Source organism: Cladophialophora psammophila (genome assembly GCF_000585535.1).
Source record: "Cladophialophora psammophila CBS 110553 chromosome Unknown aczJe-supercont1.1, whole genome shotgun sequence".
Taxonomy (NCBI): Eukaryota; Fungi; Ascomycota; class Eurotiomycetes; order Chaetothyriales; family Herpotrichiellaceae; genus Cladophialophora; species Cladophialophora psammophila.
Window position 1 is genome coordinate 2255230 of NW_006912922.1, and position 12131 is coordinate 2267360.

Here is a 12131-nt window from a genome sequence, read left to right on the forward strand (position 1 = left end):
ATCAGAACTTGAAAGGTTGAAGTTGTTCCTTGTCTATCTAACGGGTGAAGTAGGCTACCTATATAGCCTGGAAATGAAGAGGTCGGGCATGCTTTTCCAGCCATCTTTTGACACTTATCACCCAGATATTGGTAACACGGAATTACTCATTTTAGGACGTGACGCCAAACCCCCTATTTCCCTCTCCCCCAAGTTTTAGGTGATAAACCTGCAGTGGGAGGTGCCTTACACCGATAAGGAGCTACGAGGGACAGTATCGCAATACTTTCTGATCCAGTGTCAAATCCACGCTGAAGATCCTGGGAAAATTTGCTGTATTCTATATAGTTCCCAGCAGCTCGCTGCAGAATTGCCATCTTCTCGTCCAATCTGTCTTTGGAACAATAGACCATCTGCTCCACTCCAGGACCATTTTCAAGCTCCTCGATAAATTCCATGGCCTCGGGACTACTGCCCACTCTTGAAATGATGAAGACGACGGAGCCGTCTCCGAAATCTGTGCTCGATAACTTCTGTTTGCATTCTCGAATCATATTTCGTAGCGTTCCGCGATCCTCATGGTTAGGCTGACACAGCGATAGTCAGTTTCAAATTCAGATCCGTTTAGCTTCTCCGCCGATTGCACCAAAGACGGGGAAGAAAAAGACAGAAGAGGAACAAAGGGAAAAATGGAGCCACAGCTGAGAGCTCGCAAAGAGAGTTGCGCACAGTATATCTGTCTTACCTCTCCATCGGTGATAATCACCACAACCAAAGGGGCTTCAAAAGTCCCCCGCGTTGCCTTGTCAATGATCATAGGTTCAATGATCTTTTCATGTAATACATTTCCGAGTCTCGTGATCCCCTTGAATCGGATACTTTCGACTTTTCGCATTATAGCATCTGGGTGCCTCAAATCGTCGAGCCTTGAATCCCGGTTATAATTCAGAAACCGAATAGAAATGCCGGTCTCCTCAAGCATTGTCGCTATTTCCGCTACACGATTAAGAGTAGTTTTCAATGCTGGTATCCGTTGTTCTTGTCGCATTGAAGTGCTGTCATCTGTTGAAGTACGATTAATCGGGGAAGCAACAAAATGAACCTCCCGGAACAGGTACACACTTACCGCAAAGGACAACGAAATTGTACAAAGCGAGTTTAATCACTCCCAGAGTGGTTTTCGGTGTTAGGTGATATTTGGTTGTGATCTCGTTCGCCCTGGCAGCTGCGTTCAATGCCACAGTCTGTACCCTAGGGTGGTCCTTGCCGTAAAACCCTGTGAGCCGAGTAGTCTCTATGGTCCTTGAGAGATACTCTTGGCTTTTCTGTGGAGATTTGGTTACTTCCACATATATTCGTTCTGAATCATCGGAAAGAGGAGTGAGAGGCCGTTCCTCATAGTTGGATTCGGATGTTCCACTGACTGGGGTGAGAGGCCGTTCGGCATATTTGGACTCGGATGTTCCACTGAGAGGAGGCTCTTCACATATATTTGAATGTCTGGTCTCCGAGAGAGGTGCTCCACTATTAGTTCCCCAAACCGTAGCCGAAGATCTTGTAGGGTTAGATACAAACTGCCCCTGGCTGCTGGATGCTATAGGGAAGCTATTTTTTGTCCCTCTTGCCGTTCCCTCTTGTTGTTTAGAATATGGTTCGGCTGAGTTCACGATAGAGGAACCATCCCCTATTACCTGCACTGCCTTGTTGCGGTCGCTTTCCGGGTTCTTACTTCCCAATTCCGAGATAGGCTCAAGTTTTGGATGCACTGATGGACTCCCAGGAATGAAAGACGAGTGAGAAAAATCAACACCTTGGTTTGGTTGATCGTCCGGAGAATAATGATTTTCCGGCCGCTGGTATGGGTGCTGGCGTTGAGGGATCAAGGTTGAGGCTTGAGATCCATCGAAGGGGGATTTTGTTCGAAAAACTCCGTGCGCGCCTCTGTCATCGAAGTCCCTCGTGTCATTGCCTCCAGAGGGTTTTCCAGTAATGTGCTTAGATACCGTGCGACGGGCCACATCTGTCCAGGCGAAACGTTGAGTAAAGCCGTGTTCAAGCGAAGCATAGGATTTCCGACTTACTTTCATCCTGCTTTGGTTCATCCCGAACTGTGGGACTCTGTATCCGTTCCTGGAGCATGCTGGGGAACTTTTGTATCATTTCTGTAGCAGATCTTTCGGATAGTGCTCCTATATGTTTGTCTAGAGAGTCGGGATTGATCTTATCGATACTATCCATGGATCTGTTAAGGTGGTTCTCCAAGAGAATACGCAATGTTGGGTCACCAAGAATGGAAGTTAGGCGCTGGGTGAATTTCTCCACAAATTGGCTTGTAGGAGTGGCCATTTTTGAGAGATTCTCGTTGTACAGCAGACAATAGTTGTGCAGTAATGTGAGTTCGTGTGTATTTATTTGCAAGGCTGGCGTTGCTTGTCAATGGTCTGCCGTCAGAGGTAGGGCGAGGCATCTCGGAAGCAGTGGGATAGGGGCAGGGGGAAGAGGAGGGGGGTGCTGGGGTGCATCCACCTACACCGCCTCATGACTAGTTGCATACGTGGGCAGAGGTCAACAGGACACGTCACTTCTGAAAATCGAGAGGTGCAAGGAGATGTCGACTGGGTTTTGGGCAGACGGGCAACCAATGGCCAGATAACGGCCAGTTAGAGCTACAGTTCGGGATTACTCCAAAAGCATTGCGGCCAGTCAGGTTTGTTCATGGCAATCGAATACGAGCACCGTATTTCTGCCTTGCCTGTGGATGATTGTCGAAGAACCATGGAATTGGATATTCACAAAGAACCGACTTGATCCAGTTCGCCCTCTTTTATGCGGCGATAGGGTCGACCAAATATGGCCACAAACAAGAACCGGAACACTGTTAGGGCCCGCAATGTGTCCTTGGAGACAACCGCCGAGCGTTTACAGCATATAGTCTCACATCATTTCGAGCCCTCAGAGAATGATACGATAACATGCGAGGTAACTCTTGCACCTACATGCACAGACAATGGAGAGACTCAAACGGCAATCATCAAGTTTAGTCCATGCATGCCTAAATTTCTCAGCGGTCTTAGCCAGAAAAGAGTCCAGATCAAGGTGAACGACAACGAGGACATAGACATCGACCAGGATTTCTTTGGTCTTACTCAATTGTATCCGACAAGGACGATCACAATTCCTCTCGAGTAGGTCTCAAAAGCGACCCGCTTTGGGCTTATCGAAATGCTAATTGGGGAATTTGGCCAGTATTGTCGCCGTCACAGGACTTAACGGCCATGCTTTTGGTTCGTGGACGGGAGGGAATGAGAGGATGTGGCTCCGAGACTTTCTCCATGGAGATGAATATCTAAAAGCTTGCAGAACCATGATTTTCGGGTACAATGCTAAATTAAAAGAGAAAGCTACCCACAAGACCAGAGATTTCGTCCGGAGTTTCCTTGTGGAGCTAAGGAAAGCTAGACAATCTTCCGAGGTGGGTTGCGCTCTTCGGTGGCTTGAACCGAGCGCTTTCATTGACTGACGCGATATGATATAGGAGAGAAATCGACCAATAGTCTTCTTGGGCCATAACTTCGGAGGGATTCTCATTGCTCATGTGTGTATGCCCTGATGCCCGTTGAGACAGTTGAATCTGACGTCAACACTGATAATATAGACACTTGTCAAGGCCAAAGAACTCTCCTACTTACCCGAACATGAGGTTTATGGGTCCCTGGTCAAATCGACTCATGCATTACTTTTCTTTGCGGTGCCGCATCGTGGTATCACTCTTGAAGATGTTGCCAAAATGGTCGAAGAAGAGTCTGAGCCTCATAGGGCATCGCTGGTACAAGAAATCATTGAATTATCCGATAGCATAACTCCTGGCATGGAGAGCTTCATCAACATGACCATGGACAAAAATATTGTATCATTTTACGAAACACGATTGACCAAAGCAGTCATGAAAGTAAGTTTCCAGGGTGGTCCAGGTATCCGTCAATCTGCGGCTTACATTTCGGCAGGATGAGAACGGCAAGTATGGGCGGTTCGGAGAGTATATACAGGTAGTTGGGGAATCCTCTGCCAGGTTCTGCCGGAACAGATCGAAAAAGCAATCCCCGTCGATGGTGATCATTCAACAATTGTCAAATTCACAAGTCCTGCCAACGACACCTATCAAACCGTACGCACCCTATTGAGAAGTTACCTCGAGTCGGTTGGGAGCAAGAGGGGTTGGCAGGCCCATAAGCATGCATGGACCTTTGTGCTAACGTGTAAGCAGGCTCTTCTCTTGCGGATAGAAACACCAGTCTTCCGTATGATAGCCAACGGGAAGTCGCCAACAGCCTGGTGAAATACTTCGCTGGCACACCAGACCCTATACACCAGGCCCTGAGATTAGCTGCTGACCTAGGTTTAACTGTTGAAGTGCGTTATCTGCTAGAAATGGGAGCGAACCCGAATTTTTGGGACCCTGAGCATCGGTATGGCCATCCCATGACGAAGAACCAGAAGAAAAGAAACTAACAGAATTCCAACTCAGACCACTGAGGACCCGGTCGTCCCATTCAGTCATACCAGCTGCCCCTCGATGGGACATTCGGTCCGATGGAGACACAATGAGACCAGGAGAGACTGCAATTTTCAGAGCAGCCATTCGCAACAACAAGGAAGTAGTTGAACTTCTGCTCCGGGTGGGGTCAAATCCTAATCTAGCAGCCGAGAGTGGAAAGACGCCTTTGCATGAAGTCTCCCGCCGTGGTCATCTGGCACTGGCACAGCTGTTGTTGGAGAACGGAGCAGATCCAAATGCACGAGACCCCATGTGGTTAAGCACACCCCTTCATGATGCAGCGAGAGCGGGGACTGCTGCTGTGACACTCCTCCAACGATATCACGCCGATCTCAACGCTCAACTGAAACACAACTTGGACACACCACTCCATCTCGCAGTCCGCAACGGTCACGAATCGGTGGTCTACTTCCTGCTTAAGAATAACGCAAACCCTGTCGCCACGAATAGTAGCGGTCGCCGATCGGTACATGATGCAGCGCGAGCCGGCCGTGTTGGCTTGGTATGCTGGTTGCTGGAACGGGACCCGAAGGGCGAGACAGATCCACGCGATAAATGGGGGTGGACGCCTTTGCATGAGGCAGCCCGTGGGGGTCACGAAAATGTCGTATGGTTGTTACTGAGACGAGGCGCGGATAGGGATGCTGCTCTGAGAAATGGGAAACGAGCCACCGACTTAGCGGAGGAGGGTGGGCATTCTGGAGTCAAAAAGCTCATCCTGGCATGGTCGAAACAAGCGGAGCTCGACACCCCTTATGTTCCCAGCGCAGAACGGTCAAGATAGTACAATTATGTATTACTACAGCTAATCCCCATTCTACCAACCTTTCATTTTGTATGAGACTCCCTCAATATGATCAACAACGGCCTAGTCAAAGAATAGCTTCGGTCCATCGACGTGATTGTGGAAACGCCATGAAACTCTGCGCCCACCTGATCTTAAGAAGCACCCCTACAACACGCTGCCATCACACTACATTGGCGAAGTCTCCGATCAAGACAGCTGTCTAATGACCGTGGCCCTGGCAACCTCCTTTTCTTCCTCGGTGGCATCGAGCAGGAATCGCAAGGCCATTTCTCTGCTCTATGATTAGGTGGTCGCTTGACAGGTTGCAACGATCCCCTCGAAGTCGTTGGTGAAGGCTCCTTGGTCTGCACTGGGGAAGAACTTACCAAGCAAGAGTGATAAGGCAAGTCCAAGTATACGATTTTCTGGTACAAGTCGGTCAACTTAGTCCGCAGAATGAATCACCATTGCATATCCCACATTATCTTCCACATAAAACCCTGCAGTAACAGTCAACCTTGCGGACAGCTCAGAGTACTAATGACATCAGTAAGGCGCACTTGAAAGTGGGACAGAACATATGTACAATATCGTCAACAGCCAGTCACATCGATCGCTGGTCAGATCGAGGTCGTCTTCCACACCAACCCTCTTCTGCAGCGTAGGGTCTATTCGCACAATGGTTGCCGTCTGCTCTTTGAGCTCCGCGCTGCCATCTTTCTCGACGTCGTTCGAAGCTGCACATCCTGATCCTGGCCCACATTTGAGACAAGTCCCGTTGGAGCCACATCTTTGGCTTCGAGGATGCTCACCATGCCTATTTAGTTCGGAAAGTCAAGGAGTCGGGTCGCACGCTGTCAGAGGACGGGCGGGATTTCCAAGTAAGCAATAAACTCATAGGATAGAAGAGCGGCATTCGTTGAGACTATCTTTCGCGGAGCTAAGCATTCGTGGGAGGTAGCAAAATGTGAGTCGGAAGCTGAGCCGATGGTTAGAGATAGCTAATGTGATGTTTCGACAATGAATAGCTCAGTATCTGCGTTATGGAAAATGTACTACCTCGTACTCGGTACTGATGCATATATGTGACCTTAGGGCCTTGGCGTGCCCTAGCTAACGCAAAGGATATCTACGAGGTACTCGGTAGCGAGCTATGTAGGTATAAATAATTAGCGGTGCCACCTTGTCTATTACACCAGGACAATTTCCTCCTTCTCAATGTCTGCGCGATCGAGCGTGTTCACCAATTCGCCTTGCATAACACCGTAGACATAAGCTTCCCCGACGAGATGATGATGTCTGCGCCCGTCAATATTTGCCATTTCCGCCGCCCGCACAATAAACGGCGTTACCATTCCCAGAAAAACGCAGCAAGTATCTCCCGGCTCTGCGAATTGTGGGACTAAAGCGAACCGGCCGAGTCGTGTCAGGGCCAGCCTCTGATTCCTACAATTTTTCATATTCATCTCATAACGGGAATCATCGTCTGCCTGATTTCGGGATGGTAAACTGGTGTCATTGCGGTTCCTGGGACGGCCCGGCTCCCGAAGAGCTTGGAGATATGCGTCGAACCACTTTCGGTGGTCTCTCAAATTGATAAGACTGCCATTTCTGTAGCCTGTGACAAGAGTGTAGCTGTAGTCTTCGTAAAATAGACTACTTTCGGATACCTCCGTGGGGACAGATAGTCGTCTGTAGGCGAGCAAAGCAGCGTTCCACAACTCGTCAATACATGTCAGTTGCGAGGTACGAGGCTTAATATTCCGCGGACGAGAGTGGACAGCAAAATTTTCGGGCTCGAGAACGTCGGATGTCCAAGACAGATGATCGAACACAAGTCCCTCCACAGTCAGAAGCCTCTCGGCACCGAGACCGCTCTCGACCCGGTATTGCAGCCTATCGACAGACCCACCGGCATTGAAGGACAGACCCAGGTTTCCGATCGTGAACCACGGCGTCCGGTCTGTCACAGGATTCGTCCATCTCGGAATCCATGATGGCCGACTGTTCCCAGTGACTTCGTCTGCAGAACTGTGCTGCACAAAACAAAGAAGATAACCTGCTTCACGTCTACACTTCAAGAACGCGACTGCAGCATCAAAGCAGATCTCGCCTTCTTCCTTGTTATAGTCCGGCTCCAAGAATAGCCTACCATCATCAGAGAAGGCTAGAGGATTTCCCAAAAAGGCGTAAATGTGATCGCCCGCACATGTTGCGGAGAATGATTTGCCAACCTGCAATATATCCAGGAGAAGTCCAGAACGGGGACCATGTTTTTCGTTCAAGGCTTTAATCAAAGGCTTGTCGGATCTCCACGATTTCGGGTTGCCGTACGTGCGGTAGACACAAGAAAAGACAATCCTCCAAAGTCGGAAAGTCGACTCATCAACACCCACCAATCGAGCAATCTCGGGCCGCCCATCAAAGAAGCAGGCAAATTCCATCAGCTCCGCGAGGCTGATGTTGTGATTGCCCCAATGCAGCTGACATTCCTGGGCGAGAGCTGCCTCCTGAAGGACCCAGACACGTCGAAACCAAGGGAGCCCCATGAGCTTCGTCAGCTTCTCCCCTTGCTTTGCATCGTTGCAAAGGTGCCGCGGAGGTTGGAGGGGCGGGATCTTCCGAGGCTTCTTGTAGACGTCTAACTGTTTGTCCAGGTACAGATTCCAGCTCTTCAGCATGTCAAAACAGTCCTTTGCAATCCCGTCCTTGTCGGAGCCCAGCCAGACAAAGACTTTTTGGGCATTTTTGTAAATTTCACCCATATGCTTGACTTGATGATTTTTCTCCTCGCTGTCACTCCTTTGATCTATGCATATAGCGTCCGCCCAGAGCCGGAGTGAAGCCTCGGACTTCTTACTTCTAATCGCCCTCAGAGCATCAGCTAGATTGGCTGAAATGAACATAAGTTTGTTACAGCAGATGATCTCAATGGGGTCCAGAAGAGTATCCCAAGTGTACGATATAGCAGCATATGTGTCGATGGTATCTTGACGAAGCTCCGAAGCGAGATGAATCTGGATTCGGTCATCGTTTGTACCTGGAAGTAACTCCATAATGCGGATGTGGTCCTCGCCGGGTAGATCTTGATATTCAAACTTCTCCATCCCGCAATTTCATCACGGAAGAATACAACCCCCTTTCTGATTGAATTAAGGCTTTTATCCAAGACCAGAACTCGTTGGCGGCATAGGACTTAAGAAAAGTCGAGAGGATTTCGAGCGAAATAAGGCTGCGCACGTCTACACACATAAAAAAAAAAAAAAACCAAAGTTGTCATGCGAGTCGGAGAACAGCCAAGTCGAGTGCTGCCTGATTCAGTGACTGTACAGTCGCGAGCAAAAAATCCGAACATTATAATTTAGCAATTGTGCCGAGGCTCTTGGCAGTAGAATACGTCTGATACGCTTCAATATTATGAAGATAGGGGTGAAACAGGACTGTATAGAGAACGTCGAATTTTGACGCTATATCGACAATTATGATGCTTGTGAATCGGCATACCCATCTGCATAAAACACGAGGAAAGGTGAGGGCCGAAGAGCGGGTTGTTGCCATGTTGGCTAAGCCTAGTTAAGCCTGAAAATACCCAGTAGAGACCTACCTGTGTCCTGATCCCGGTCCCTCGGGACATTCGAGAAATCGTCTTTTGAGGGAACCTACCTAGCCTCGATCATTTTATGCACGTTTCCTACTACAATCCCCCTTGGCAGGCGATCATGCTTGGACCCCGCCGGATCTTGGGCGTTCAAGGTGTTTCGGCGCATTCGGTGTGTTCAACTTGATGGGCTCTACACAAAATGCAGCCCGCATTGAAACCAATGTCGACTCTTTGTGTAAGGTGAGCGACGTAACTCTTCAGTAACTTTGCATTAACCTAATTGTCCCGTCTACCAAGTGCACGAAGCTTCTGGAATTCTTGTCTGCAGCAGCCAGTGCCCCTTGATGAAAGCATGGAGGCTGGATTCCCATGTGCTTGAAGTCTTGGAGCCATTTAGTAGGCGGTCTCAGGTTACGATTGATCTGCCTGTCCAACGAGGACACTTTTGTTGATGGACTGCGTACTCGGCGGCACATCCAATGCTGGGTTCTTCTCGAAGAAGTCCACAGGCTTCAGCGCGACGGTCAGAATCTCGACAGGCATCACAGGATAGTCTTCGACCCGTGGGTTGTGTGTCATGCCGTAAGTTTGCCACACGACGACATCCGTGTTGCGGACATTTTCAGAACGTGAAGCTGCATCAAAGACTCCCCCTGTCTCGTCATGGCTCTGATTTGTCTTGTGCCCGCCTGCGTAGAGTTCCCCGTCGCGATATTTAGTCACCCACAGATGGTGCTCTGCAAACCGCGCTCGCCGACGCACCGTGCTGCACTGGTCTGCAATGAGCAGTTGAGTGGCCTGCGCAACCACCTTAAAACCGACCGGGCTGCCAGAAATAGCGTTGATTTTCTTTTCGTTGACAACCTTAAAGACACGGTTCTTCTCGGGGGCAGCGTCAGCGAAGCCGCTGCTTTCGACGGGTGTCTTGACAACTTTCCAAGCGTTACCATTTGGATTCTCTTGTCTGGAATAAGGTATGGCGACAGTATCTTCCTGGATGACGGTGTTTTCGAGACCGTCAATCATAGGGTCTATACGAAGACAGAAGAGATGCTGATGATTGGCGGCCAGGATACCTGGAGAAACAACATTTCCCCAGAAGCTGGTTTTGCCCTTGTCGATCAGAGAAGTGGCAAGAATGCCTGTGGCGTGAGTTTCGAACTCAATTGCACCACTTTGCGTAAAGTGCCAGGCAAAAATGTACTCATAGTTGCCAACGGTAATGATGCTTTGCACAACCAATATCCGCGCACGCGTGATAGCCGCCACGTCCGTCCGTGGGTTTGTATGCTTCCAGCCGATTCCATTATCCTAGAGAAGTTAGCAATCATCATTAGGGCAAAAGGCGTGCTGCTAACCTGCTCATGGAGACATATGACATTAGGGGCTTTATATGGCTCTCCGGCAGAGTCACTCAAGCATCCGTCGAAGTACTGGATGGTTCCCAAGCAGTCGCAACCTAGAGATAGATTGTTGGCTGTGATACCAGCGCCCGCGTCTCCAAGATCAAAGGCCTGCCTGCGATGATGCGGAGATCGTGGATCTGGCAGACAAATGGCAATCAGCAATGGACGCGCGTAATTAATGGCCGGAGACGAATACTTACCACCGTATGGAACCGTCATTTCACTCATGCTCAGACGATAGAAGAGTTTTCTTCCATCGTATCTGACATCGTGGATGGTCATACCTTCCCTCCAGTTGAAGCCAACCCTGAAAGTCCACTTTTGCCATGAAATTTTCGTTTCATCCTCGACCGTGAAGCTGACGCCCTCGGGCTGCACGATGAGTAGAGGCTTGATGTCCTTCCGTAGATTTCCCTTTTGCAGGTCACTATGATACTCGTTTTCCACCAGGTGTTTTAAAGCAACTTCGGGGGCCACAGTGTTGTGCTTCAGGCCGTCTTCCTTGCCGCCAGTTGCAACAGTATCAATCCGGATGACTCTTTTGAGGAATGGGTCATAGACTGGCGAGATGGGGATGGGAAAGGAATATTGATTACTTTCGAGGTGGTTGTGTGGAGCTCTCGCATAGAGGATTGTTTGGATGAGCTTAGGGTCATCCTCCTTGGAACTCAGGTCCGTGCCAAACGGCCAGGTGTCACACTGAACAGCGACGTTTTCAGGCAACTGAAACTTCTTGATTTCCGCCACCACCGCGGGGTCGGTGAGAATGGCGATGGTAGCAGCAATCACTTCGTCTCTGTCAAGGCCATTGTGCTGTGGTGCTTGGTGGTCAATGTGAGTTACTTCTGCCTCAGTATCCAAGCTGACAACGGTTTCACAGTCCTGCCGCTCGTGGACGTGGGACCATGTGATTCTCGCGCATCGGGGCACCCAAGGCCGTTTTAAGGGTTCAACGCCTGCGCTCTCAGCATCGAGATACGGCAAGAGGAGCGCCTTAGGCGGTTCGTCCAAGGTGATGTGTTGGAATCTGATGTTATCTGTAGAGCCTCCTGCGTTTTGCTGCAATGTCTTTTTCAGAACCGCCGCAGCATGCTTCATTTCGTCTGGCGTCAGGCCTCTGAGCGGGTGTCTACGGTCCGTCATGGTAGTGGCGTTTCGAATAAGCGATAGCGATCACAGCGGAGGGTGACTGGCAAATAGAACATGTGAAAGTCGTCCTTATATTCTTACCAGTCCAGGGGTGAAGTGGAGGGGATGTTTTGAAGACTATCTGGAAAGCAATCACGTTTATATCTTCCTGTCGACGCCAGCGCGAATGTCAAGGGTCTTCAAAGCAGACTCAAACCGTTGAAGAAAGGTAAGGATTGCGCTCGCCATCCGCTCGTCATGCGCCTGCAACCAGCCTCCCAGCAAATGGCCTCTCAAACAAGAGCAGCGTCGACGAACCCAGTCATGCAATACTCCATGGTCTTACAATGTGGGGGATGCCTAGGCGCTTGAGTGGTGGATATCGTGCACAGCGTAGCGTTGCCATATCCATCCCGGTCTGACCAGATAAGGATACCTCTGCGCGTTTGGTGCGCCCAGCGTTGTGCCCGCTTTTTTCTCAAGATCTCCCTGTCGGTCGGGCTTCCGAACCCGGCTACAGCTCTTCGACTTACAAGGCTTCGAGGTCCGAGAACATATCGCTCGCTGCAGAGTTCGCCTTGCCCATCTTGGCAAATCGTCTTGCTCCGCCTTTCTCGAATAAGGTGTCGATCATGCTTGAAATTTTAGAAAATGTGTTTGTCCAGTCGTGATAGC

General features: G+C 49.7%; 4 protein-coding genes across 4 annotated transcripts; 1 reads left to right on the forward strand and 3 right to left on the reverse strand.

The window, feature by feature from the left end:
* Nucleotides 1-173: 173 nt before the first annotated feature.
* On the reverse strand, nucleotides 174-2325 carry A1O5_00761 (uncharacterized protein; the record flags this gene model as incomplete). The annotated part of the gene is made up of 4 exons (XM_007741380.1): nucleotides 174-566; nucleotides 725-1041; nucleotides 1106-1999; nucleotides 2061-2325. 4 exons carry the CDS (start codon nucleotides 2323-2325, stop codon nucleotides 174-176), a joined length of 1869 nt encoding a protein of 622 aa, XP_007739570.1.
* Nucleotides 2326-2829: 504 nt separating this feature from the next.
* A1O5_00762 (uncharacterized protein) lies at nucleotides 2830-5318 on the forward strand (the record flags this gene model as incomplete). The annotated part of the gene is made up of 8 exons (XM_007741381.1): nucleotides 2830-3164; nucleotides 3226-3451; nucleotides 3515-3574; nucleotides 3635-3928; nucleotides 3951-4025; nucleotides 4049-4193; nucleotides 4244-4445; nucleotides 4505-5318. The coding sequence occupies 8 exons, from the start codon at nucleotides 2830-2832 to the stop codon at nucleotides 5316-5318; spliced, it is 2151 nt and encodes a 716-aa protein (XP_007739571.1).
* A 1193-nt stretch (nucleotides 5319-6511) lies between these two features.
* On the reverse strand, nucleotides 6512-8428 carry A1O5_00763 (uncharacterized protein; the record flags this gene model as incomplete). The annotated part of the gene is made up of 1 exon (XM_007741382.1): nucleotides 6512-8428. One exon carries the CDS (start codon nucleotides 8426-8428, stop codon nucleotides 6512-6514), a length of 1917 nt encoding a protein of 638 aa, XP_007739572.1.
* Nucleotides 8429-9333: 905 nt separating this feature from the next.
* Nucleotides 9334-11471, reverse strand: A1O5_00764 (uncharacterized protein; the record flags this gene model as incomplete). Its single annotated transcript, XM_007741383.1, has 3 exons — nucleotides 9334-10233; nucleotides 10281-10465; nucleotides 10529-11471. 3 exons carry the CDS (start codon nucleotides 11469-11471, stop codon nucleotides 9334-9336), a joined length of 2028 nt encoding a protein of 675 aa, XP_007739573.1.
* Nucleotides 11472-12131: the final 660 nt, after the last annotated feature.